This window comes from Sitophilus oryzae, unplaced genomic scaffold (assembly GCF_002938485.1).
Source record: "Sitophilus oryzae breed Bouriz unplaced genomic scaffold, Soryzae_2.0 scaffold_980_pilon_pilon, whole genome shotgun sequence".
NCBI lineage: Eukaryota > Metazoa > Arthropoda > Insecta > Coleoptera > Curculionidae > Sitophilus > Sitophilus oryzae.
Window position 1 is genome coordinate 855120 of NW_022147617.1, and position 26846 is coordinate 881965.

At 33.2% G+C, this 26846-nt stretch overlaps 2 protein-coding genes across 2 annotated transcripts in view; one reads left to right on the forward strand and one right to left on the reverse strand.

The window, feature by feature from the left end:
* LOC115891255 (actin-binding protein IPP) overlaps positions 1-18059 on the forward strand; it is a 39954-nt gene extending 21895 nt beyond the window's left edge. Inside the window, exons 7-8 of the mRNA XM_030911683.1 lie at positions 16635-16719; positions 16784-18059. Coding sequence (XP_030767543.1) covers positions 16635-16719; positions 16784-16929 — 231 coding nt within the window. The 3' untranslated portion in view covers positions 16930-18059. The remainder of the gene's footprint in view (positions 1-16634; positions 16720-16783) is intronic.
* LOC115891256 lies at positions 13364-16627 on the reverse strand. The gene is made up of 2 exons (XM_030911685.1): positions 15408-16627; positions 13364-15354 (listed from the first exon to the last, which is right to left on the reverse strand). Exon 2 carries the CDS (start codon positions 14809-14811, stop codon positions 13384-13386), a length of 1428 nt encoding a protein of 475 aa, XP_030767545.1. The 5' UTR covers positions 14812-15354; positions 15408-16627; the 3' UTR covers positions 13364-13383.
* Positions 18060-26846: the final 8787 nt, after the last annotated feature.

A 26846-nucleotide genomic window follows, 5' to 3' on the forward strand; every position in this document is an offset into this window, starting at 1 on the left:
ATAACTGATTGGCATTGGTAATTTTCATTAATATTATTTTTTTTTTCAATTTATACAGAAAAAATGTTAAATATAATTTTTCTATTAATTGTAGACCGACCTAACAGCATTTTTTGTTTAAAATATGTAGGTATTATTAATTTATAGGCTTCTTTCTATATTAAGCTTTATATGAATACATACATACAGGGTTGTTCACCACATACGACACAGAGTATTGTAGCTAAACGATTAGATTTTTGCAAATTGTAAGTTTTGGGTTTGTTGAAGGACTATTAGAGCTGCAATTTAAAAATATCTTTACAGGATACAGTATCCCAAATAGATAGTTAGAGTTTTTGACAAACACAAATGAATTAACACCCTCCAAATAATCACGCTAACCAACCTTATTGGTCAAGCTTAATAGTTGACTGCTAGGGCTAGACACTTCTGCTAAAACCTGTATCAATGAATAATGAATCACTTTATAGGGGAACGAACCAGTGCGCGCCGGGCCGCGGACGCCAGACGTCGCTTTAAAACTGACAGATATGAATACTATCATTTAAATAGTTATACATTTAGTTACAACATATTCAAAATTTAGGTCTATCGGTTTATGCTAGCAGTAATAACGAGTATAAATAAAAAAATGGTCAGTACAACGCTCGCCGTTTTTAGCGCACGTTCAGCTTTGGTTTTACTTTTAGCGGTATTTTTACAGAAAATAAATTCTGAACTTTGATCAAATGACAAGAACATTATCATTGCCGATATCTCCTTGGTATAATATAGTTCTTTTTTCAAAATATTGCATTGTTTTAGCTTAAAAAAACTTGAATTGTGCCGCTTTTTTGCGAGAGCTACCGGCGCTGCGTTAATAAAGCGATTGCTATGTACGTCAATCGAAAGACAGTATTTGCGATAGTCTTTTGTTTACACGGAGTATAGAAAATTTTTGCCACAGCTTGTTTACTACCAATAGTATTTGTGCGTTTTTTTAAATTATTTATTATTAAATAGAGGAAAATGCGACCGAAAAGAAAGATCAAAAGTTAGTAGAAATTCGGATAAATGGAAGTGCAATATTTCCAGAAAATCTCGTGACGAGGCAAAATTACAGTCTATTGTTGCTATGATTGACGTACATAGCCATCTCTTTATTAACGCAGCTCCGGTAGCTCTCGCAAAAAAAGCCGCATACTTCAAGTTATTTTAAGCTAAAACAATGCAATATTTTGAAAAAAGAACTACATTATAACCAGGAGATATTGGCAATGATAATGTTCTTGTCATTTGATCAAAGTTCAGAATTTATTTTCTGTAAAAATAGCGCTAAAACTAAACCCAAAAAGCTGAACGTGCATTAAAAACGGCGAGCGTTGTATTGAGCATTTTTTTATTTATACTCGTTGTATCGTTGTTTTATTTATACTCGTTGTATAAATTAATAATTAGTAATTAATTATTTATACTCGTTATAAAATTTGCATTTTAGTAATAACTGCTAGCATAAACCGATAGACCTAAATTTTGAATATGTTGTAACTAAATGTATAACTATTTAAATGATAGTATTCATATCTGTCAGTTTTAAAATTTATAACAGAGATATTTATCTCAAAATTATAATATGCTCGGGCAATGTAAACAAATCGAAAATCCAGTTATTTAGGCTTGTCGGAAGCGCTAAAGACTCATAAGTATTTCTATGCAAAAATCAACACGATACGATAATTATTAATGAAATGATGGCAGGTTTAAAATTATTTATTTTGTTAAATCGGCGCACAAGAACGCGTCTCTGTCTCGCTTGCCTACTGGGCTGCCCGCGGCCACGCGCTAAGGTCGTTGTGCAATCCGTACGCTCAATTGTTTTCATGTTAAAAAATAAAACAGGTTTAAAATTGGCAAAATCATGATCTTGTATAAGCATTGGAAAAATCACGGATTGAGCATTTTTAAAATTGAAAAATTTGGGTTATAGGTTAAGGAAAGGCGATATATTCGATCTGTCTCAAGCAGTCGATTGGATATCACACAGGGAGGTAAAAACTATATTTATTTCCGCTTGTTATAAAATAGGTCAACTAATTTTTATTTTAAAATCTAGCCTTTGTATATTATTTAAAAAAAAACGAAACAAAATTGCTAATAAAATTGCTTCTTAACGATATATCATATTCCTATACCTAACCTTCTAGTCCAGGCAATAAGGACACGAAAAGACCCAAACCTCGGTTTAACTCGTCGACCATGACTTTTTAGGCGGATTGTGTTTGGGGAGTAATTTTAGGGGAAAAAAATTGAGAGAGTGTAAAAATTTTAGCCGAGTTATTAAACAATTTGTCCTATCAATCAATGATACGGTAATGAAATCTATCTTGGGGGCGTTAAGACTAGGAGAGAAAATTGAGGGATCTTTGCGGCGGAATATCTCGAAAACTACTAATTCTAAGTAAAAAATGATAAGAATCATTTTATAGGTAATTTCCTAATGTAATCCATTTTTGAAGTGAAACGCACGTTGGGAGTAAAAACCCAATTGTCGGCCGAGAGACGGCCGTGACGCGCGAGTTACCGAGAGGAAGAGTGATAGCGCCGCTATCACTCTTCCCGTTACCGTAACCTTCATCGTTACCATAACGATCTGTGTCATACGCGGTAAAGAAAATCACTATAATAAAGTTGATACTGTACCAACCTTGATTTCATGCATATTTTCATCGATAGGTTTTAAGCTTCTGAATAACGGTCTAGGTAAAGCATCAAAGCTCATTTGCCAGATCAGAATTAGAACTTAGAGTTAGTAACTCGTATTTTCATTGGAGGACACTGTCATATTTATTTCAAACCAATAATAGAGTAATTATTTAATAAAATTACTGTTAATCCTATTTATAGGATATCCATATATATCCATTATTTATAATGAATTGTTTGTAATTGAGCTGTAACTTCTGTATTATTAATCCGGGAAATGAGGGAGATTAACTATTATATTATAGGTCTATTTTAAACATTTATTTTATATAAAAACTTCGTTATTTCAAATACAACACTCTGTATTTTTTAAAATAAGTCGAAGCAGATTTAAATGCTGTTTCAAACTATATTATGGTTTCCTATACCTATCTGGCTCAGATTTTGAATAAAAAGCGATTTTTCAATAAAATGGCAATCAAAATGGCTGGTGTCGCCATGGCAATTTGCTAGTGACAGTTAGTAGCTATTTTCAAAATCGACGTTAGTTTATGGACTTTATTTAAATTTATAACAGTTTACTTTCATTTAATTAACCTACAATAGTTTAATAAGTAAGTATTTATTATTTTATCAAGAAAAATACAGTAGTTCTTTGATTTATATTACGATGACTTGTAGATATATTGGATCTTCTACAAAAGAACCAATTAATGCAAATTCATTTTCTTCACTTCCAACACCACGTTTCTGCCTAATAGGTTTTTCATATACCACACTATCAGCTCTGCGAAATAGGAAAAGTAGTTTTTCAAAGAAACGCTTATCAAGAAAAATCCTATTTGGATACCTTTGGGCATAATTTTTGAAGGGTTTCACAACCCTTCAGGCCAACAAGTAATTATTGTACTTATATATATTATATTAATAAAATCACTAGTAACAGTAGTAACATATCCATTCCTTCCGCCAGCAGATACTGCGTCATTTTTCTTGATAAAATAATAAATACTTACTTATTAACCTTTGACTTTGGACTTGGTTTATGGACTTTATCTCGGACTTTATTTAAACTTAATTTAAATAAAGTCCATAAACAAATGTCAATTTTGAAAATAGCTACTAAGTGTCACTAAAAAATTGCCATGTCGACACCAGCCATCTTGATTACAATTTTGTTGAAAAATCTCTTTTTATTATACAGGGTGTCCGAGAAATAAGTGCATTCCAGTAGGACATAATTCATCGTCCGGAGGTTAAATACCCCCTCGATCGAATCTCCGGGGTGCCTCCTATTTTTCCAGAAGTTATACGATAAGTAGTTTGTGAGATACAGCCGGCGTTTATTCTTAGAGCGATTACACACACACCGCCAAAATCGGTGCCGAAGTCGGTGCCGGCTCTGCAACTGTTCCGATAGTTGTATTTGCCGGTCCCCGACTGTTTTACCGGATCGGAGTATATGCGAAGGAGCTAATTTATTTATATTGTAATCGATTTCAGCACCGAAACCGGCGCGGCGCCGATTTTGCCGGTGTGTGTAAAAGCGCTCTTAAGGTGTAATTTCCTAGCGACGCTTGGCGCCCGCGTCTCGCCGCACACTGGTTCGTTTCCCTATAAAGTAGTGACGTAAACTTTAGTTACTTTTATGGACTCGTAACTACTAGTTACTTTTGGTAATAGGACTTGTTACTTTGGACTCGTTACTTTAGTTACTCGTTATTTTGGTACTTAGAATCGTTACTTTATAATCGTTGTTTTGTGTACAGGTTGGAAGACTTGGGCTTGACGTGGAACTTCGTTACTTATTGTGCGCGGTGATCTTCGTAGCATGCTCGGTTTAACATATAAGCGCTCGAACACACTGACGACCAGGTCGCACCGGCCAGATCGCAGCTACCTCTAAAACCATTAAATCAAATGATATAGCGCACACTAACGTCCTGGCCGTCCGTTGGTATTAATAATAAATATTATTATTTTCTGCCGCTTGTTGCCGGTTTTCTTCCAAATTAATATTTTTTCAGATGAAATCCCTCAAATTCAAGGCACAATATTTTATTTTCTATAAGATATAGTGTTTTAGTGTAGTTTTTGCACACGTGCAGAAAATCCAAAGAAATAGTATACAGACTGGATCAAAGGTAAACTTAAATCTAATCTCTTTTTTTTTATCAAGGGTCGATTCTAGTAAAAACTCTAAACATTTTTATATGACATACCTACTCTATTTATGGTTCGTATGATACCTGTTATTATACCTTTGAGTTTCGATGTTAAAAAATAAAAAAAAATAATATTTAAAGTTTTTCTACAACCACTTGTTTTTTTTTATTAAATTAGTTTTTTTAGTTGTATTGTAGTCATGTACAAGGAGGACAACTGTATTTTAAATATTATATTTAATTTAACGTTTCTCAAACAGGGTTCATTGGACTATATTTCTACTAGGTACATTATTTTGAAAAAAAAATTAAGAAAGTAACTTAAACATTCATAAAAATAGAAGTAATTACTGTTGTAGATTCTTCGTTATATTGTAAACATTGAAATAACTGGAAGCTAAACTTTCTACCTGCTTATATTTAGAGCCAGTGTCTGACGATCTAATATGTTTACTTCTAAAGTCGATAAGGGCGCCATATCAGTAGAAAAAAGAAACAGAATATCTCCCTTTTTGTCGGTCGCGCGTACACAATGCTTTTTGTTTGTCGTGAATAGCAACTTCGCTTTTTAGTTAACTCGGATATTTTAACATTTCTGAAACAATATTTTCTAATTGGTAAAACGTACAAAATCGTTAGATTTGACAACTCTGTTGAAACTGGTCGTTCATCTGGCTGCAGCTAAAAAGCAATACATCCGGCCAGCCGACGGCCAGGTCGTTGCGACCTGGTCGTTAGTGAGTTCGAGCCCTAAGGGGTTTCTACTTTCTTCTAGTGTAAGGGCTTAATAAGATAATTTCAATACTCGGTATTCAAGTACTGAATAATATGTTTTTAATAATATGTATAATATTTTTATAACGATATGTTAAATAAAACTATTAATAAAATTACTGTACTATTAATAAAATTAAAAATAAAAGAAAACAAATCAAACAAAGAAAATATGTGTATAATAAATATAAAGTATTTTTTTATATTTTCTCTCTCTCTCTCTCTCTCTCTCTCTTTATATTACATTAATAAATAGGCAAACATTAAAGAGTAAAAATTAAAAAAAATGTATATATTTTTGTTAAAATGTAAAAATATTAAAAAAATGTATATTCCTCTGTGACGGATTCATCTCTCCAAAAAAGTCCTTTGGATTAACGCAGCAGTGTTTACTAAAAATTACTATTTTTATTTTGTAGATTTTCTTACAGTGTAAGTGGCGAAATATCTATTCTCTTTTGAAGAAGAAAAATATTTGCTCTGCTTTTTCAGATGTTAACATTTTTTGTGACTAACGTGAATCCATTTTTAATCAATATCTAAGACATGTTAATCTAAATAAACAATTCTATTCTATAAATAAAAAGCGACAACAAACGGCAAAGGGACAGACCGCCTCCGGGTCAGCATGAGCCAATCATAATAATTGTAATAAAAATATCACACATTTGCCATCCAAAACACCGGCCGGCGTCAAGTCAACACTTAAACATAAGTGTCAACACTTAAACATAAGTCAACACACAAACATAAGCTGGGTTCTTGTTATTACCGATTCTGAACCGTCCTAGAACTCTGCAGCGCATGCGGAAATAAAATAATGTCTTCATATTTCCTTCTGCGCATACGCATCACAGTTTTAGGACGGTTCAGAATCGGTAATAAGAGAAACCCGAAGTAAGCTATAAACATATTGATAACAACTAGACCTACGTCGAAGTAAGGAATATTTCAGTATCGAGTTTCGAGTCCTCGGTTACGATTACTGCCGGCGCAAAAGTAACGAATTAGCTTAGTAACGAGTAACGAGTCCTAAATTCAAATAGTAAGCGTTACTTCGAGTCCTCGTAAAGTAACTGTTACTTTGTAACGATTACTTAGAATTTTTACATCACTACTATAAAGTGATACATTAGTTTTCATTGATATTGTTGCGAAACCAGTTCCGCTTTAATATGACCTAGAAGAGCCTAGAAATTCGAGAACACAGCGGCTAAGAATTTTCCAGCACCGCCCAGAGCATTCTAGTTTCTCAGTCGCACGCGTATATATATCGAGGTCGGTGCGCAAGAGACAGACGATAATAAACTACAGTGTGCTACGGTCGCGGCTTCTTGCTTTTGCTCTAAATAAATACGGTAGATAAATAAGTTTGTAAATATAGTTATAAATAGTTCTTTAAGTAGTTTTATCGTTATTGTTTTGTTACTTGGTGTAAAACAAATTGTGTTTAAATAAATTAGACTTTCTATCCACACGGATCCGACAAAAAACGTAACAATATAATAAAATGCCTTATAAAATTATATCGATTTACGCAAATGTTTTACGTTTTAAAATTACCTAATTTGCATGGAAGAAACCTCATTCAGACGGTAAAGTAATGTTAATATCTAGAGCGGGATGTAACGCATTCTCAAGAACAAGTGGGGCGTTAGTTATTTCTACATCGCAAGTAGGGGATACTACAATTGAATAATTATGAAAATTAAAAGTAGTTTGTTAAAATGTAATAATATAGCAGGTCTTCTATTTCTGTAAGATCTTCTAAATCTATAAGGTAGCGGTGATTAATAGTAGTGGGAACTATCGAATGAATACTATCGAAACATTCGATAGTTGCAATTCATTCAAATAATTCGATAGCTAGTAAGAAAACATTCGTCGAAAACTATTCGAATAAAAAGTATCGAATAGATGCGTCATCTGCTTTGAAATATTGTATTCTAGTAATTCGGTAGCAAAAACCATTCATTTATAAAATTCATTCATTTGTAAAATTCATTTATTCGTCAGGATCGATTATAATAAAATATTAACTGGATTTTAGTTGTCGCCCGGCGATGTAGGTTTCTTTCCTAGAAACCCGACAGCGGTCGGCGGTCGGTGGTAATGGTATGAATGAAGCGGGCATCTTTGATTTTTTGCGGAGTCAGATAAAGATAAGGACACATTATTTTGTTTATTGAGGTGCTAGTATTTACACAGAAAATACATTATGAACGGCGCTGTTGCCATATATTCGTAATAGTTGGTATTAGCCTTGTCTATATATAATATAGTATGACAATGAGGGGTATTGTGAGCTGCTGCCACCATGCGGCCTTTTTTTGAACCTTAAACATGAATGAAAATCGCCAAGAATTTTACCCCTCAATTAAAATGGTGGGAGATGGGCGGATCTAGGTTTAATAGTTATATTTCTGTATATTTTTAACTTTCTTTTCTAAATCCGAGTTCCGAGTTTTTAACCTTGATTTAACCTAGGTCGGGCTCAAATTTTATTTCCATGTAAAAAATATATAAAGAAGCAATTTTTGATAGATAAATTTTTATTTTAATATTATTATATCTTTAAATAAAATTTTGAGCTAACTTCCAAACAGATACACAAGAAAGAATGTTTTCAATAAAATGAAATTAAATTGTACAGAATTTTTTTTTTCAATATTGAAGATTATTTTATATCTATTAATCCTTGTATATGAATACAAGGTATTAATTGAATTAGATCTATATTAGAAACATAAAAAATAAGAATTATTTAATTATACCTCTGATTATACGCATTGAAAATAGTTTTAGTTTTCCTGAAGATTTTTTCTACATATTTTAATAGGTGTAATCAATGGAAAAAAATATTTTTTCTTAATTTTGAATGGTATTTTTATTGTAAATATGAACAACATACCATATTTATCTATATAAACAAAAGAAAACAATTTGGAAAATTTGCCTACAGTATGTCCCCCAAGTTTTCTCTAAAACAGTGTGGAAATTTGACAAAGAATAAACGGGATTAACCATTTAGAAAAGCAAAATCTTTTTCTGAAAAATGCATTTTTTTTAAATGTTAATAAAAAAGTGCTTCTGTAAAGACAATCCAGGGATATACTGTGTATTAGATACTTCGATAATGGTTCAATAAGGTTTATAGGGAAAGGAAGAATGACTGGAAAATTGGGGATAAACTGCAAGTACTTTTTTCTATGGGATTTTTGTATGAACTAAAGATCATAATGATAGTTAGTGTATGAACTCGTAAGTTGTTTTTTTGTTGTAAGAATTTATAATATGTTTTAAACTCAATTATTAATTAATAAAGATCTATTCTGAAGTTTACAATTAAGAATAAGTCGCCAAAATTGCTAATATTTATCTTCTGTTCTTAATACTCTTATAAAAAATGGTAATTTCTTGTGTAGATACACTGTATTTTTTTTTTATAAAACTTTAGGAGGTTTAAAATTCTATTTATTCACTAGGGTTGCGATATATGTATGTATGTATATTTTTTCTTTGTGATGTTCATTGTGAAATTATTTTTCATTAAAAATATTTTTTCAAGAGACTAAGACAAACAGAAAAAATTGAACAAATTGAAATACTAGAATCTATTACTCCATCAATTTGGTTCATAAACTTGTTGTAGTAAGTATTAGTAGGTACGTAGGTATTATATTTATGTGTTTAAATCAAGTAAAATTTAGTTGAATTTATATATCGGTATCTTCTCTTGGATTTAGAATGAGTTTAAACTTGCAAAGAAAACATTTTCAATAAGACTATGTAGTTTTATTATTTAATTTTATTTTTTTCCTAACCAATTGTGTATATCAAGCATACCTTATACCGTATGATCGAAAAAAAAACGGCGTCCAGTTGGCTTTGAAATGACGATCGATGACTTTTCCCATATAATTTTACATATAATATGACAGCGATCTTCATTTCATAGCCATCGCTGACGCCGTTTTTATTCGATCATACGGTATCTTTGTAGAACAAAAACCCGCTTCTTTAACTTATCATCATAAAAAATAAGGCTTCCTTCGTTCTAACACACACAAACCAAGTTTCTAGTTAATCATTAATTTATCACTAGAAAACAATTACATATCACATTTTTTGCACTGATAACCACTGTCAAATCACTATTTAATGTTAGCTGTCAGTCTCTTAAGACTTCGGCTGCAAATGCACTAATGGATGTGCATGAGCACATTAGTCCACTTTTTTATTTAATATTGCATAAAGTAGATCTTCCATTGTCTTAAGCCCCATCCACTGTCTGATGTTACGAAGCCATGACATCCTCTCTTTCCCTTAATCTTTCCTTCGATGATCAACTGAAGGAATTGGTATCTATTGTTACGTATCACGTAACCCCATCCTCTGTTAATACACTTGTATGCATAATACCGGCAACTTTTTAGGAACATCCGGGTTTGTAGTCCTAATTTTTGGGGCATCTAGTGGATTCAATCAGCATGTCCAGCTTGAAATCATTCATAGTTGACTGGTTGGTATATTTTCTAGCTTGCTGCTTCTAGCAATATATTTTGATATTGTATGCACTAATTTAACTGTTAGGTCACTAATTCTATGACAATGGCAATCGTGTTAACCTTAAAACAGAACATAATTGATATTAAAAAACGATAAATACGATCAAAAACATACATAGATTTATATCGAAGAAATGTTATAATTTTTGCTACAGTAGATTACAGTACTTACCAGTCCTATTATTTTCGGTAGTTCCACAATAGTTCTGAACGCAATATATGCCTGGAAAATCAATATTGGCCTAGGAATTTCTGAATTTCCCTTTTATTTTCAGATTTTGATTGTTTGTTTTGAAGTATCGCGTGAGGTTAGGTTTCATCTTTCATCAACAACAGTTTGCGCGCGCTCCTTTTTCGTTCAAAATTTGTTCGATTGTTTATCGTCTCTATTTTCTTAATTATGCAGTCGAATTATTCTTTTTGGTAATAAATGGAATGTTGGGAATTTTGTTATTACTCTGATTTAAATATTCAGCCCAGAATTTTTTTTAGATACTCATTGTTTTTAAGAAAGACTCTAACATGACCCCAACTAACGGAAAGTAAAATCATTCCTAATAAGGAAACTCTAGTAATCGACCAATTAGAGAGTGAGAAATCCCACTTTTCCTAAAAATTCGAAATCGTAGCGTAGGGGAATACGAAAACTTCTGAGGAGCCCTCGCCACCTGGTGAACAGAGCCCCAAAGCATCCGATCATTGTATATCTATATCATCTATAATCAAGGGTATTAGCAAAGAATATTATTCTTTGATATTATAGTTAGTTAGGGATAGATAGATAGTATGACTATATATTTTGCATTTTTTTTTTATTAATATTCTGTTGTTACACTTCAATAATACTTTTTTATTTTGGATGTAGGAAAATGATTTTTAATGTTTTTATGCAAAACTGGTTTAATAAATAATAATAACAGTAATAATTTGTTATACCTATTAACACCAAACTTTAAAATCATTTAATATGATCATTTTTTTAAGTAGTAGCAAAATATAAACAACAAATTAGAAGTCAAAATTATTTATATTAGATCCTATTTAAAAATAATATAGTCTCTAAATTTTTTGGCAACGTTGGTTTATTAAATAATATTAATTACAGAACTAATTTGTTAAATTAACAACAAATTTTAAAATCATGAAATATAAACATTTATTAATTTTCTCAGCGTGCAGTGTAATGGAAGGAAAATATAAATAAAAAATTAGAAATCAAAATTATTTATATTACTATTTAAAAATAATATTTGCTTTTACTGGCATTTACTTTAAAAAATAAACGAAATATTTCTTTGAGTTCGATCCCCCCCCCCCCATTTACTTAACCACATTACTTAAATATGATTATTAAGTTATTCAACTAATTTATATTATTAAAACATCTAAAATACAAATACATATATATGTACCTATGTATTTTTAAAATTAGTTGTAAGTTTAGAATTTAGAATTTAGAATGAGTGGGAGGAGGGTTAATCACTTCGACCTTACAGATCCATTGTGTCCCCCTTTCTTGAATCATAACTCATCATACAGTCCCAGGCCTTTGACAAAAGCCAGTATCTGGGACGGTTTTATAGAGGGTAGTTCTCCATCTCCAATATCAGTCGTACCAAAGTTCATGGCACGAATGGTTGTCGTCTCGGCGCACTCAGTGATGAGGTGTACTGGTGTTTCACCATCTTCCCCTTAAATATGATTATTAAGTTATTCAACTAATTTATATTATTAAAACATCTAAAATACAAATACATATATATGTACCTATGTATTTTTAAAATTAGTTGTAAGTTCACTTCATCTCTTAAAAATTGCTACTTCTCAAAATTTCCCATTAAAAAAATAGACCATATACCATATAAATTTAATAATTGAAAGATCAGGCTACGGAAAATCACACAAATTTTTGACGCAGACAATCGTCAATTTAAAAAAAAAACACTACTATTTTAGTATTTTAAATATTTTAATAAAAAAGATCTGTTCTTGTTCATATTTTAATAAACGCAAAAATAGCACAGTATTTAGAAGGCGAAGTTATAAAAATTTGGAAGAACTAATAATGCACTGACGCACACGAAAATCAAACGAATACTAAATTTCATTTATCAAAAGCATTCGATAGTCGTGGCTCAACGATAACCATTTAATCGCACGGCGAGGTTGTCACATATGCTTTAGTATATAAATGAATGGATGATTTTATTCGAATAAAACCATTCGATAGTTGAAATCATTCATTCAGTAACCATTCGATAGTCTAATTCATTCGATAGTTCCCATCGCTAGTGATTAACCCCCCTCCTAAACATTCTAAAGACATTCTAAACATCTTTTATTTAAAATAACAAAGATGCTACTAGTTTTAATATGAAACGGCAACACCGTGTGCCTTTATGTAAAAATCTTCTGGATTCCATATACAGGGTGAGTCTTAAATAAGTGCAAATATTTTTAGGTGTAGTATATTTCGACTTATTTATTGGAATTTTTTTTAGTTTTTAGTTAAAAAATATAATTTGTTGATAATATGGCAACATAGGTAGTAGATTAAATTTAGAAAAAAGAAAATCCAGAAAAGTTCCAGTGGCTCTCAAAATTTTAGCAAAAGATATTTTTTTGGAAATTCTCAAAGTAAAATATCTCGGTTATTTTAGATTGATTTGAAAAACGATAAAGAGAAAAGATGTTTCTTTTATCGAGATCTACCAGCCCTGAAAATATTTGCACTTATTTAAGACTCGCCCTGTATATTCCAAAAAAATCATCGGATCTGCGTAAACGTCTAACCTACCGGCGCGGCGCGGTGAATCACCTTGTATGTTTAAACTACATATCGTCGGCTTAATCGGCTTAGTGCGTAACTCCATTCCTACAAATTTTTCAGGAGACACAAAAAACGATTTTACCTCTAACTTTATTTAATTTTATCACAATTATTGCTTTTAATGATTAAAAAATATCATAAAAGTGACAAAAACGAGGGGCATAATTAGTATTGTAACATTAATTATTAATTTTTATAAAAAATGGAGATAGGTAATTTTCTTTTTTATATTTTAATTTAAAAATTGGAGATAGGCATTTTTCTTACCAATAAATCTATAGCAATAAAATAATAAGAAAATGAATATGAAAATAATTTTATTTATAAAAGTAGAACATTTAAGAACTTAATTTAAAAAAGATTAATCATGAGGTAGATTATTATAGAAATCGTGATAATCGCTTTCCATGCTTAACTTAAGCTGTTGGAGGTGTCCATATTTTTCTGCTTTAATTTTTAGCCTATTTTTGTGTAGTATCGGTAAGTTATCTATATTAGTTGCCTTAATAGATTTTATGTTCAACCTTGTTGGAAGAGCTTGCCAATCTTTTTCTGAATGACGAAGTTTAAACAAAACTCCATCATTTGAGTACTTCAAGGCTTTTATATCGTTTACTAATGGTGTTCCAGCGATTTTTCCTGGTCGAATAGATTTGAAATATTTTAGTTCATCATATTTTTTAAAGAAGTCGTGCATAAGGTACTCAACTTTGTAAGGAGTTTTTTGACATGCTGTTTTGCAAATAAATACGTAATCTGCGGGAATATTGATTTTCTTGTTTCGGATCTTTCTTTCGATAACAGAGTGAACGCTGTCCACTTCCATTTGTGTATGGCCCTTATGTAAATATTTTTGTACCACAGTTACATTCTTTTCCAGTGCAAAATTAAACAGACCATTTGATAAAGTTGTGTTTCTGTTCTGGTATCCACACCCGTCACTCCATAATATAATTTTAATTTCATTTTGATTTTCTAATTGATATTGTTCTAGATGTCCCTTCAGAAAATGAATTATGATGCTTGAAAATTCGTTACTTGTTAATCCGCCTTCAGACTCATTCCACAGGTAGCAATAACCTTGTTTGCGCTTGACGTCAAATATTGTGAAATTATGAACGATTAATTTGGTCTTGTAATAAAGCGAAGAAACATTAGATTTTGGAGAGAGCAAAACCGATTGGAGATCCATTGCTAAGACTTCATCTTGAGACTCTTTATCTGCACTCTTTTCGTTTCTTGCTTCATTTTTCAATGTTATGTGTTCATTGTACTTTTCTTCTGTTAAATTGCCTGTTTGATAAGCGACACAACAGTCGCATAGATCTTTTTGGTTTATAAAGCGACAACCTTTTTTTGTCAAATTCCTTATGAAAGTGGCAATTGATACAGATTTTTCATTACGTGTTTTGCAGTAGTCGTTTTTATAAACCTTATATAAATGGGCTTTAGAATTCCAAATAGGTTCTAAATAGAGCTTAGCGGTAGAAGCCCTACAGTAATGCGACTCTAACTTTGGTAGAGTTTCAAAAAACTCATGCAGCAAACGAACAGAAATATTAATTTTATCAGGTATTTCAGTCTGGTTAAAATGGACTTGGTCGCTATTTTTTGTCCACTTTTTTATAACCCACTCGTTCACCCCTAATGTGTTAAGAAACATTACTTTACACATCCTTAGTCTGGCCTTGCCCAAAAAAAAATTATGCGAATATGATCTTCTAGAAACTTCTCTATATCCTCTCTTTCTACTAGTGGTTTCTACGGACACATGGTTTTTTACGAACATCTTCTTTTCTGCCCAAGTATATTTCCAGAACTGCGTAAAAATAATTTCTCTCTCATTTTCCGCTATCTGTCTACATTTCAAAATACATTTTGGATTTGCACTTAGTTTACAGTTACAGGCCTCTTTTAGTAATCTTGGTTCCTGTACAGTATCATACCTCCACTTCCTTTTTTTTCCCTAAATAGGATTTTCCTTTTTCTCTATTTATTCGGTTTCTATTTTCATACCATTCGTTTCTGTTTACTTCGTATTTTGTTGATCGTTTTCGTCTTGGGTTTTCATCTTCCAATATGTTGTCGTCCGGTAAATTACTTGGCACGGCAATAGGGTCATCTTCTGAGTCAGAGGTATCCTAATTTTTTAAGGCTGGATTAAAATCGGGATCGTTATTATCCGTTTCTCCATAAATGTTTTCCTTAATCAGTGTCTCGTGAATATTGATAGTTACCTCAGATCTACTAGGTTGTACTGCTGAACAGGAAGGTATTTCATTAAATATCCGGTCAACTTCCATATTGAAGTCCACTGAAGCTAATGTTTCTTCTAAAAATAAAACTTAGATAGTGAAATGACACTCTCAATCATATTAATCCTACCCCTTCTGTCCTTTACCAGCATTTGAATTTCTTGTTCCTCAGATAATATACATTCAGCATTATTGGATGCAACCATAAGTTCGCTTATTGGTACATCTACAATTAGATGCCAAGTTTGTTTAGCTACATAGAGGTTTAATGATTACTTACCACCATTGTTTAAAAATATAATTTCGGCTTCTTCAATGGTTTTCGATAGATCTAAGTTATAACTATCATTATTTTTTAAGGTTGCATTGAAATCCGGATTGTCGCTAAATGGTTTTTTATATACGCTATTTTTAACTGGCGCTTCGTTAACATTGCATTGTGTATTACTTTTTACAACGTCCAATGCTTTAAAGATCCTGTCAATTCGCCTTGCCATGGTCTAAAATAAATAAACCGAACATGGTCTATAAACGTTTGAAATTGATATATAAGCGAGTATATAAGCTATGTTCTACACGAATGTAGAAGAAATCGCTCTAAGAGTGTAGAATCAGCCATTTAAGCATGTTTTAGACTCTAGTTCTTTTGCAATAAAATCATTCGAAATTAACAGATGGTTTAGACTGACCCTGTTTACAAAACCGATAGATATATTTAATATTTGGTATAAGCTGTTCATTTAACGGAAGCGTATACTTGATTAAACAAAATATTTTCTGTAATTGAAAAGCAGGTTAAAATATGTTCATAAATCTATAACAAACGTGAAGAAAAGTACTTATGTCCTATGTGAGTAAATGTAACTATACTAAAAATATAAAACACGAAAACTGCGTAACTCCCTTAAAAATAATATTTTGCCTTTACCGCTCTGTTTATTAATTTTGACTCTAAAAATGTACTGTACCTAATAAATAGAAATTACTCTTACCTTATAAGAGTTAATTATACAAAATAAGATGTTAGTATCACTGCAGCAAAGCCAATAAACCACATAACATTGTTATACATGTGTTCACCATGAAAATGTATAACAAACCGACGGATTTACGGATTTTGCCGATTGAAATTGGCGGGAAAGGAGATACGAGGTTTTCTACTTATGGAATGGCAAATAAACCGATTTAATTTTGGATATACGGATTTCTGCAAGTCATGGGTTGTAATATTTCCTACCAGATGGCACAAAAATGTCATTTTATGAAAAATGTGGAGTTACGCATTTTGCCGATTAAGGCGACGATATTATAAATTCTACTTCAATTAGGTAGTTATTAAAATAAAAATTAATTTTAGAACATGTGGGAGATAGTGCAATCTATGACTCTAGAGAGAAGTGGTCCTGCAGTCTCAGCAATAGATGGATATTTATATGTTATAGGTAATGAGATATAAAAGTACTTTTTAATTTATTATGTTATAGTAATACATAATTTTTACTTCAGGTGGTGCCAAGGTTCACGCTACACCATTTTACAGAGCTCAGTGTACAATTTCTGATGTAGAATGTTTCAACCCTTATAATAATAGTTGGTCTGTTTGTCCACCTTTATCTGAAACTAGAGCAGAAGCTGGTGCTGTAGTTATATGATCCCTTCATCTTGCGTTTTTTCCCAAAAAAATAGAAATTAGAGGATATCATGGTCAAAATTTATTGAAGTTTTGTGTGAATTAACATTGAATCTCATAGTGACTTTTTTAAGAAACTACTTTTTATTTTTAGACTTTAAAAGATACATTTAATAATTTAGTGTCTATTATAAATATGTTAATCTAATTAGTATGAGACTAAGTTCTACTACCTATATTACTAAGGTTACACTACCTATATTATACTAACTATATTACTAAGAGCTCGCCTGAACAGAAAAATATCATTTGAACTTGGGAAAAATGTTAGTTACCAATCCTCAGGGTTTTCTCTGGACACTACGGTTTCTGGTTTAATCTCCGGGTCTCGGGATTATCACCTGGATTGTCCGGGTAGAACGATAACTAGCTTACAAGGATTTTTTGTTAGACGAGTGAATAGGCGGTGGTGAGCGACACTAGGTGAGATGCGTTTTTGTATTTAAATTGTTGCTTAATAATGAAGAAGTAAAATTAATTTTGTTACTTTTTTAACCAGTGTATTCAATCAGTTTGAAGGAATGACTGTATTCAAAAGAAACATATTAAATGAGTTAAATTTTGAAGTTAATTTAAAATGTTTTTAAAACATTTAAGAAGTTTCTGAGTGAAAATAACTTTATTTCAAACAACAAAATTTAATAATACTGACAAAGGCTTTAAAAGCATAAAGTTGATTTGTATGTGTTACAACGCCTTTTATATGAAATTAATAAAATGATGTAAAAAATCTAGTTTCGGATGAAATTCTTGTATTTATCTAAATCATAATGAAAAAGTTCTAGAATCTTCTTAGGAATGTTTAGAAAAAGTGTTGTAAACGATTTATTATAAAATAATATAAAATTATTAATAGAACAATGTTATCTTAATGCGTAGAATATATCTTCTCCCCTCTTAGACAGAAACATATAGGTACTTTAGTTCTGTTTACGTAAATAATATTAATTTAAATTTCAATTATCTAACATAATTAAATAAAAGTTAGACAAGAGTTAGTTATATCCTTTACAAAAATAAATAAATAAATCATTATTAAATTCAAATATAATTTCATTAAATATGAGCTATTAATTTGTAACAATTTCTTAAGTAAAATCAATTAATTTTTAAACAATTTAAATTTAAAATATTGTAAGTATTATCATTATTTTTAATAAACTTATATAATTATTTTTCATAAATAAATCAATTAACTATCAGATTTTTCATTCTAAAAATAAATTTTGTTCAATAAAGAACATTTAATTCTATTCGATATTTTATTTCATTTATAAATATCTTTAAACTATTAAATAATATTAATATCAATTTTATTCCAACTAAAATAATTCTTTTTCAAAATAAATTTTTAAATATATTTTTATTTTTATTAATTAAATTATTTATTTTATTATTTAATCTTAATCGTACCAATTATTTATTATCGTTAATCATTTATTTAAATTCATATATACAGGGTGGTCCGAACTGTATTCCGGAGACTTCAGCAGCATATTCTGCAGATAAAAATAACTAAAAAAGCTCGTATAAATGTATGTCCAAAAATGCTTAGTTTCGGAGATACAGGGTGTAGAAGTTTCATTTTTACTTTGATTTCTTCCAAATAATTTCTGAAGTAATTTCAATATTTGGATGAAAATTGGTGTCTGGAAGTTTTTTGACATGAGAAATTTGATTTTGATGTCAATATGACTCCTATTTGTAGGGGGCTCCACCTACATGTGTTTTAACTGTTTTGAAGAGTAATTACTTTTTGTCCGTACCTGTATAAAATTACTCAGTGAAAAAATATACATTTACGTGATTTTCTACGTAAAAAATGTCTCTTGGTAAAAACCGCTACGAGCAACCGTTCTCAAGATATTAGACAGTTAAAGCAAGGCACAATACGTATACGTATCTCTCGACACGTAACGCAGAAACTTACGTTACGTCTGCCGTTGTGTTGTCGTGTAAACAAGAGTTAAAGCAAGTATTTTGACGTGCGTAACGCAAATGGTACATTTGTAATTCTAAATTATTTTGTGAAACAATTTATTTAATTTTAAAATTGAAAATGGATATCTATTATTCCATTGATTCCACATTAAATTTATAAAAGTAATATCGAAAAATGAAGAAAATTATAAATGGAAATTATTTTATTATAGAAAGTAGTCCTTACAACTTAAAATGCTCTTCGTAATAAAAAAAATATTGGAAAACAGACACAGCTTTATGATTATTTATTCGATTCCATCTTTTAGAATCCTCATATGGATTTTGGCTATAAGAACTAGCATTTAATTAAATAGATTCCAAAATGAGTTTATTATGATGCTTAATATTTTCATACTAATTAATTGTAATAAAATAGGCCCAGTTCTGTGACATTGGCCGCAAAATTTATGAAATAACTTAATTACTAGCCAGTTGTGGAAACGAGTTGTTTGTGAATTTGTACGTTCGGCATCATTCGGGTGAATATCCGTAAACGCAAGTGAATTTCTCACTGCGCAAGCATACATGTCAAACGATACGTTTACGTCTACGACTTTGGCCGTGCTTTAACTGTCTATTTACAATGGAAATAAACATGTTGAGTAGATAGTTATTTGACTGAAATGAGGCATTTGGGAACTTTTTATTTTTTTAAACTAATCATACATTTTTATTCGAAAAAATGATAATAAACCAGTTTCTGTCGAACTTTTGGCACAAAAACATTTCAAATTTATGACTTAAATACTTAATTACTCTAATAACTATGATAACATGTTTAATTTATGTCAATGATGACAGGTATTGGTAATTTCGATATCAAATATCTCGAGACCCGTTACTCGTAGCGATTTTTTCCAAGAGACCTTTTTTACGTAAAAAACGTCGTAAACGTAGTTTTATACAGGTGCGGACGAAAAATTATTACTCTTCAAACTAGTTAAAAAATACGTAGGTGGCGCCCTTTACAAGTAGGAGCCATATTGACATCGAAATCCAAATTTCTCATGTCAAAAACCTCCCAGACACCAATTTTCATCCAAATATTGACGTTACTTTAGAAATTATTTGGAAAAAATCGAAATAAAAATGAAACTTCTACACCCTGTATCTCCGAAACTAAGCATTTTAGGACATACATTTATATGAACTTTTTTACTTATTTTTATCTGCAAAACATGTTGCCGAAGTTTCCGGAATACAGTTCGGACCACCCTGTATATAGTATGACTCAAAAAATATTTTATTACTAATATATACAGTATGAATCTAAATTATTTTATGTTTTGTATTTCATGTGCTAAATAAATAATTTTACAAATTAATTAGGTTTCTTTTCTAATTTTAGTTTCATTAATATATATAATTTCTTTACGTTTTGTTTTAGGATCTTCTATTTCAATTTTTCCATTTTCCCAAATTTTTGTCAAAATATAAGGATTATTAATTTATTTTTTAATTTTCCCTATCTATTTTCTTATAGACTTGTGAACCAACAACTAAGTTTTCTGAATTTTAAGTTTCCGTAATTTAGATTCATTAGCAGTTTTATCATAAAGAACTTTTGTTTTATTTCTGTGATCATTAATATATTCAGAATAAACATGTGATTATGTGACATGTGGTACTAAATTCATTGGATCTCGGGGGTATGTCCTAAAATTAATTCTTGAGGTGTCAAATTTCTAGATGAATGTATTGTATATTTTAAGCTAGTATTGCATAAGGCATTAAATTAATTACATCATTATCAGGATAAGTTTCTTTTGAATTCGTCTTGATTTAATCCTATTGAATAGAGTGTATCTAATAATAATATAATAATGGATCCCGTATATAGCGTTTAACGTTTTGGGAGTAGCAAGGTACATCTTGCCATGCTAGAGCCGTTCGGTATACAAGGTAGGTAATGTGGCTAGCACTACGCTGTAACCGCCTATTATTACCTCAGGATTGTGAATCCCAAGTACTCATTTAAGGCTGAGTCGACCTAGGTGCCCAAACTATTTTTATTTTATTAAAAATAGTCGACTGATGAACTACCGGCTGTAGGATTCGAACCTTCTTCGAACCTTCTTCGAACCTTCGAACAACCTTTAGATTGGTAGACGAGAGCTGTACCTCTACACCACCGGGTTCCATCTCAGATGGATAATATGTTTAATATAGCTTGGGCAGTGATATAGCTTTAAAAGATAATTTAATTAGTCAAGATTAAATTATCTTTTAAAGCTAAACAAACTGCCCAAGCTATATTAAACATATTAACCATTTGAGATACACTCTATACAATAGGTTTACATCAAGACAAGTCCTTAAAACTATCTTTCATTTGGCTCATTTGTCTCCAACTGAGAACTCTGCAAAACTACATTTATTTAGGACACAGTTGCCTGAAAGTATGTCCTGAGTCAGGATATATCTATTATATGAGTAAAGATATATCTATTATAGGAAATGTTATAAGTTGATTGGTAACAAGTTAGATCCTTTATAAGTATGGATGGAAGAAAGATCAAAAAGGCAATCTGACATCTATTCAATCAACAGAAGATATGGCGCCTCCTGACCTACTAAAATTCATTTTTTGCAATTGCAAAGAGAGTCAGTGCTCTAAAAATTGCTCTTGTAGAAAACTGGGTCTTAAATGTTCTTCAAAGTGTGATCAGTGCTACGGAATCAATTGCACAAACTTTTGTATTTTAGTTGAGGACGAAAATGACACTCAGGATGACGTCGTAGCAGATTTTATTTAAAACTTTAATTCAATAATTTTTTTAACAATAATTTTATTTAATAAATAATATTTAAACGTTATTTTTAATTGTTTTGATGCATAAATTTATACTGGGTTTATCTATATTACCACTATACTGTTAACGCAAAAATTGTAGCTGATTTGTTTAAAAAACTGGAAAATTTATAAAACGTATAGTAAAAAATTGCTCTATCTCTATTACTATTTATTTTAGGAAAAAAATTATTGAAGAGAAAATATTCTAAATTTAATTCTCTACAAAAAATATATCTTTAGATTTTTCGAAAAAAGTTATGCAAATGGAGATATTTGAAAAAAAACGAAAAAATCCAAGATGGCGGCGGTTTTTTTCAAACTTCCTCCACTGGGACCGAATGGGACTTTTGAGGGTTTAAATAGGAGATCATTATCTACACATTCCCGTTGAGATCGGTTGGTTACTAATTTTTTCCACTTCAACCTCCAGATTGACTGGCCTACTGACAGTGTGTGGCAATTTCATTCTAGATCGTCGTTTTTTTTGCATTAGCGGAGCATAGAGGACTCGAGATCGATAGTAATCCTCATCCATTCTTAAATAATTAAACCAATCTTCTGGTACAAATTGTAATTGGTAAAAATGGTAAAGAGAAAAAATGTTTCTTTTGACCAGATCTACTACCCCTTAAAATACTTGCACTTATTTCTGGGACACCCTGTATAATCCTCCCTAAGCGGGAGCCTAACATGATTTTTTCTCTTAATAGCTTTTTTCGTTTTCCTGTTATTACCGATTCTGAACCGTCCTAGAACTGTGATGCGTATGCGCAGAAGGAAATATGAAGACATTATTTCATTTGCGCATGCGCTGCAGAGTTCTAGGACGGTTCAGAATCGGTAATAACAGGAAAACGAAAAAAGCTAATATCTCCGGTTAGAGAGAAGATTAGAGAGTTGCGGTTTGCGCCGATATATTGGAAATTTGTGCTCTATTAACAGCGCCTAACCAACACCGCCCTCTAGCTACCACAAAAAAAATCTATGGAAACAAAATTTATACTGGAGATTATTAAGGAAAAAAATCTCTTAAACGAGCCATAGTATGTTAAAAGCGGCTAACCCAAACCAGAATTATTCTTATTTTAATAAAAGCAAGTTTATCCTTCCTTCACCACTTTATTTTATGAAATAGAGCAAAATACTCTATAACAAAAAAAATTATTGTTACGTTTTTCGTCGGTTCCGTGTGGATAGAAAGTCACAATTTATTTAAACACTATTTATTTAACACTAATTAACAAAAACAATAACGATAAAAGACTTATAGAACTATTTACAAACGATTTATAACTAAGAATTTATTTTGAATTTTAGCGCGTCAACTGTATATTTATAACTGCCCTCTCTAGGCTACTACTGCCGCCGGCTTTTATACCGACAGGTAAAAGAAATCTAGAATAGTCCAAAGATCGTTAGGCGCATAGGGAAGGTTTTCGAATGTTCTCGTATGTACGAGTCCATTCTAGTGGGTCTCGATTCTTCTCGAACGAATGAATCATTGCGGTGTCTATGCAATGTTAAGGTCATCCGAGGGCGGGCCATATTGTGAGGTTAGGTCGAGTCCACACCGGCTCGCAACACTGCCCCCTTCTTAGGCACATGCTCGTCCCGAGATGTATACGTGAATGAAGGTATTTGCAAAGCTGGCCCCTGGTACATTGCGAAGTCTGGTAGAAATAGCAGTCTACAGTTTTCTCTCCCGATCTCAGCTTTGGGTTGTAGCAGCAAACGAGGATCTCGATTCCCGTAAATCTGAACAAGACTTCAATCATGTTCCGGATTGTACGCCAACTCAAACCATCGAGTCCACACGCCAGCTTCGGAATGGCTAATCGTGCAATGTTGTTGTTTAGCAGGGCTTCTCTCAGTTCAATCAGGGTCTTCCATAGATTGAGATAAGTCGGCTTACTCGGGGACCATTCCTTGGTGACCAGGTAGAAGATGTGCCTTGCTTGACCATGTGCATTGTCGGTTAGCCTCAAGACGCTTCCAACCTCTGGATCCTGTCGGCGTAGTTCTCCGACACGCCCAAACTTCTCATTGAACGTCGCAGCGATTCCTCTGGACATCCGCAAATCTCGAGCCACACAATGAGCGAGCGAATAATCAGGAGGCACGGAAAAGAGGTCTCGTTGATCTTCTTTGGTTACACCATAGCGAGCCTTCTCACTGCTGTTGTATCGGGCCATGAAATCGTCAAAGGACATCTCCGAATCAGGGGGATCAAAGCTGCAGGTTCTCACGGTCCCAGCACGATCTTCTATTTCGCCTTGGTAGGGGCTCAAACGGTTGAAATGGACTACCCTCGGTTTTCCTTTTGGCAATTTTCTGATACGGTATACGACGTCATTAATTCTATCCATGACTTCGTATGGCCCTTCCCACGAGGATTGTAGCTTCGGAGATAACCCACGACGTCTCTGCGGGTTATATAGCCACACCAACTTCCCTGGTTGGTATCCTCCATGCTCAGCTTGAATGTCGTAGTGTTCCTTCATTCGGTCACTAGCACTTTGAATATTTAGGCGGACTCTCTGATGAATGTCGTCCATCCTTTGACGTAGTGTGTGGACATAATCTTCTCCGGCGACTTCTTCTCCCGGTCGGCAACCAAATTTCAGATCACAGGGTAGGCGCACTTCCCGTCCCATAACGATGCTGGCTGGAGTTTGCCCTGTAGATTCTTGGACGGATGAACGGTAGGCCAACAGGAACAGGTGAAGAAATTTGTCCCAGTCTCTTTGGTGGTCAGAGACTACTTTGGCCAGATAACGGTTGATAGTTCTGTTCATGCGTTCAACCATCCCATCGGATTGTGGATGTAGAGCAGTCGTCCTGGTCTTGCGGATGTTCAGGACTTCACAGACGCCTTGGAACAGATTGGACTCAAAGTTTCTTCCCTGATCTGAATGAAGCTCCATGGGAACACCAAACCTGCAGATCCATTCTTTAACAAGGGCATCAGCAATCGTGGACGCTTCTTGATTTGGCAACGCGTAGGCCTCGACCCATTTGCTGAAGTAATCCATTACTACCACAATGTATTTGTTGCCATCGTTCGTCTCCGGGAAAGGACCAGCCACGTCGATCGCTATTCGTTCGAAGGGACTACCAACATTGTACTGGCGCATAGGGGCTTTACCACGCTTTTGTGGCCCATTAATGGCTGCGCAAATGTCACATTTCTTACACCAGGCCCTCACATCTTCTTTGAAGTTCACCCAGTAGAACCGTTCACGCAGCTTGCCAAGTGTCTTGGTAACACCAAGATGTCCTCCGTTGGTTCCATTGTGAACTTCCTCTAAGACTTCTGGGACCCTCTTCTTTGGAATGACGATCTGCCTTCTCTCTTCTTTGTCCTCCGGTCTCTCGATCACACGGCGAAGTAGTCCGTTATCTATTACCAAGGAATTCCACTGGGCCCAGTACGACTTTACGTTCGGCGAATATCTGCAAACTTCTTCCCACGTTGGTCTTTGGCCTGTGTTTTTCCAGTTAATTACTAAACCTAATTCTGGGTCACTGGTTTGGTCATTTGCAAGATCTTCGGGTTGCCAACTATCATTAACCACAGTTGTTCTTAGGAGTTTCACTTCTTTCTCTTCTGCTCGGGAACAATGCTTACAGTCCTTAGCGCAAGGTCTTCTGGAAAGTGCGTCGGCATTTCGATGGATTGCCCCAGCTCGATGTTCTGTGTCGAAGTCAAATTCTTGTAATCGTTCAATCCATCTAGCTACCTGCCCTTCAGGATTCTTAAACTGCAACAGCCATTTCAAAGCAGCATGGTCTGTTCTTAACAAGAACTTTCTTCCATAGAGATACTTGTAGAAGTGTTCCACCATAGCGTCGATAGTATGTGCATAGTCCCAAAAAGCTTCGTAGTTCATGTTTATCTTTAGGTATCGGCCACTCTTCCACTGTCTTGGTCTTCTGTGGATCTACCGCAACTCCTTGAGAGGAGACTATATGGCCCAAGTAGTGTACCTTTTCTTGACACAGATGACATTTCTTGGGGCTAAGTTTCAAACCAGAACTCCCTAGTCGCTTGAAAACTTCTTCCAAATTCTTCAGATGATGGTCAAAGGATTTCCAAACCACTATGATGTCATCCAGGTACACTAAACAGGTAGTCCAGGATAGTCCCTTTAACACAGACTCCATTGGTCTCTCAAAGGTAGCTGGCGCGTTGCACAATCCAAAAGGCATGACGGTAAATTGCCACAGTCCGGAGCCCACCGAGAACGCTGTCTTCTCTCTGTCTTTCGGCGCCATGTCGACTTGCCAATATCCACTCTTCAGATCTAACGTAGAGAATATCGTTGACCTAAGAGGGTTCCCTTCTTCAAGGATACAGAATAATAATTCGTGTTCATTACTCTCACCGGTACAGTTTTCTTCGCTCGTAGCAGGGCTTTTCCAACAGCGATCCCTCGTCCTATTTCGCTGTCATGGTTCCTTGGCTCCAACAGAATAATACTCCCATTATTCATTTTACCTTCTAGGCAACCATCCAAAAATATCTCACAGCGCTCAGGGATCGAAACATCTTCTGCTACCACCACGCGAAGCGTCTCCTCACATTTTCGATGCAGAACCACTTCTTCTTCATTTATTTTCAAAATTCCTTGTTTGAGGTTTAGCTCAAAACCTCTAGTGGTCATGATGTCCATTCCGAGAATAAGTTCATCTTCGATGTCTGCTACTAACACTCGATGATTAAAACAGGTGCTTCCGATAACAAAATTAAGATCTACCTCTCCATGGATGAGAGCGGAGCTTCCTGTAGCTGTACGTAGTCGCCATTGTGTTGTTTTAATCCTGTTTGATGTTTTAAAGATATCCGGTCTGATGATCGTTTTGGTCGCACCCGTATCCAAAAGCATGGTTCGTAACTCTCCATCCACGAAACCATCCACAAAAATGCTGTTGAACTTGTGTTGTAGCGATGCGACTTGAGCAGTTTTCGTTGAAACCTGTTGGGTACTGCTCGATATGTGTCCCTTTGATTCGACACTTGGCGAAACCGGGTCCACGTCCTTTTCTTTACAGTGACTTCTTACGTGTCCTGCCTGGCCGCAATTCCAGCAACAAGTCGGTCC